Below are 975 nucleotides of genomic sequence, written 5' to 3' on the forward strand. Positions count from 1 at the left end.
TGGCTTAGCGTGAAGAGATGGAATCCAATTCATGCTCTTACTCCACGTCATCAAATACACACTTTTAAACCCAAGAACCTCTCTGTTCTCCTCTCACCTTCAATCCAATTCACAAACCAACTCCACAAAAAATCTTTCACTTTCTCTGTTTTTCCTCTGTTTTCCTCTGTTTCTTCTACGTTTTCCAGACATAAAAATGGAGGGTCTCATACCGTTTGTGTACAAAGCTATAATGCAATACAAGAACGGAAGGCAAGGGCCTATAGTTTCATGGCTTTGTGACTCTCCTTCTTACTCCTACATGAAACTTCCAGGTGATTCAGGCAGATTTCAAACCTCTGCTTCCTCTCTGTTTGGATCAGAATATGTACTTTCTTCTTCTTCATCTTCTTCTTCTAAGCCTGCTTCTTCTACAACCCAAATCATGTTTTCTTCTTCTTCTGTTCAATCCCCTTCATGTCACTTTAATTCCCCAAGAGTTCCAACATGAACATCACCCACATGTGTCAGTACATGAATGTGGTTACTGCTTTATTGTTAAGTGTTCAAGTTTGTCTCTTTTAATGGATCAAATTTGGTCCTAGTTTGAGCTTGCGAGCATGCGGATAACTCCAAAGGAGTCTCGTGCTTGTTTGCATGGCTGTATTGTGCAATTGTAAATACCTGTTATGATGTTTATGAAGATGTATTTGTTTCATGGCCAAAGGGTCATTTGTTCTATATGTGCTGTTAGGATGGTGAAAGAATGGTTGTTTGTTTGTTTGTTCATTTTAACTTTCCTATAAATTTATGGAATGATTAGGTTTTTATAGGGTGGATGTTTCTTAGATTTTGTTGGCTTTTGAAGTATGATTTTATAACATTTTGTTTATAAAAATATGGAGATTAAACTATATTTGAATTTAGATTATTTCAACATTTTGTAATCTTTAAAATCACTTATTTTTATGTTTAAAATATATTAAAAACTTTTTC

General features: G+C 35.0%; 1 protein-coding gene across 1 annotated transcript; it reads left to right on the top strand.

Annotated features, from left to right (window-relative positions):
• Positions 1-373: 373 nt before the first annotated feature.
• LOC106773830 (rRNA-processing protein efg1) lies at positions 374-720 on the top strand (the record flags this gene model as incomplete). Its single annotated transcript, XM_014660587.1, is given in 1 exon segment — positions 374-720. A coding segment is annotated over 1 exon segment (117 nt), but the record flags the coding sequence as incomplete, so codon positions are not given.
• Between the last annotated feature and the right edge of the window lie 255 nt (positions 721-975).

The sequence above is a fragment of the Vigna radiata genome, chromosome 9, assembly GCF_000741045.1.
Source record: "Vigna radiata var. radiata cultivar VC1973A chromosome 9, Vradiata_ver6, whole genome shotgun sequence".
NCBI classification, from domain to species: domain Eukaryota; kingdom Viridiplantae; phylum Streptophyta; class Magnoliopsida; order Fabales; family Fabaceae; genus Vigna; species Vigna radiata.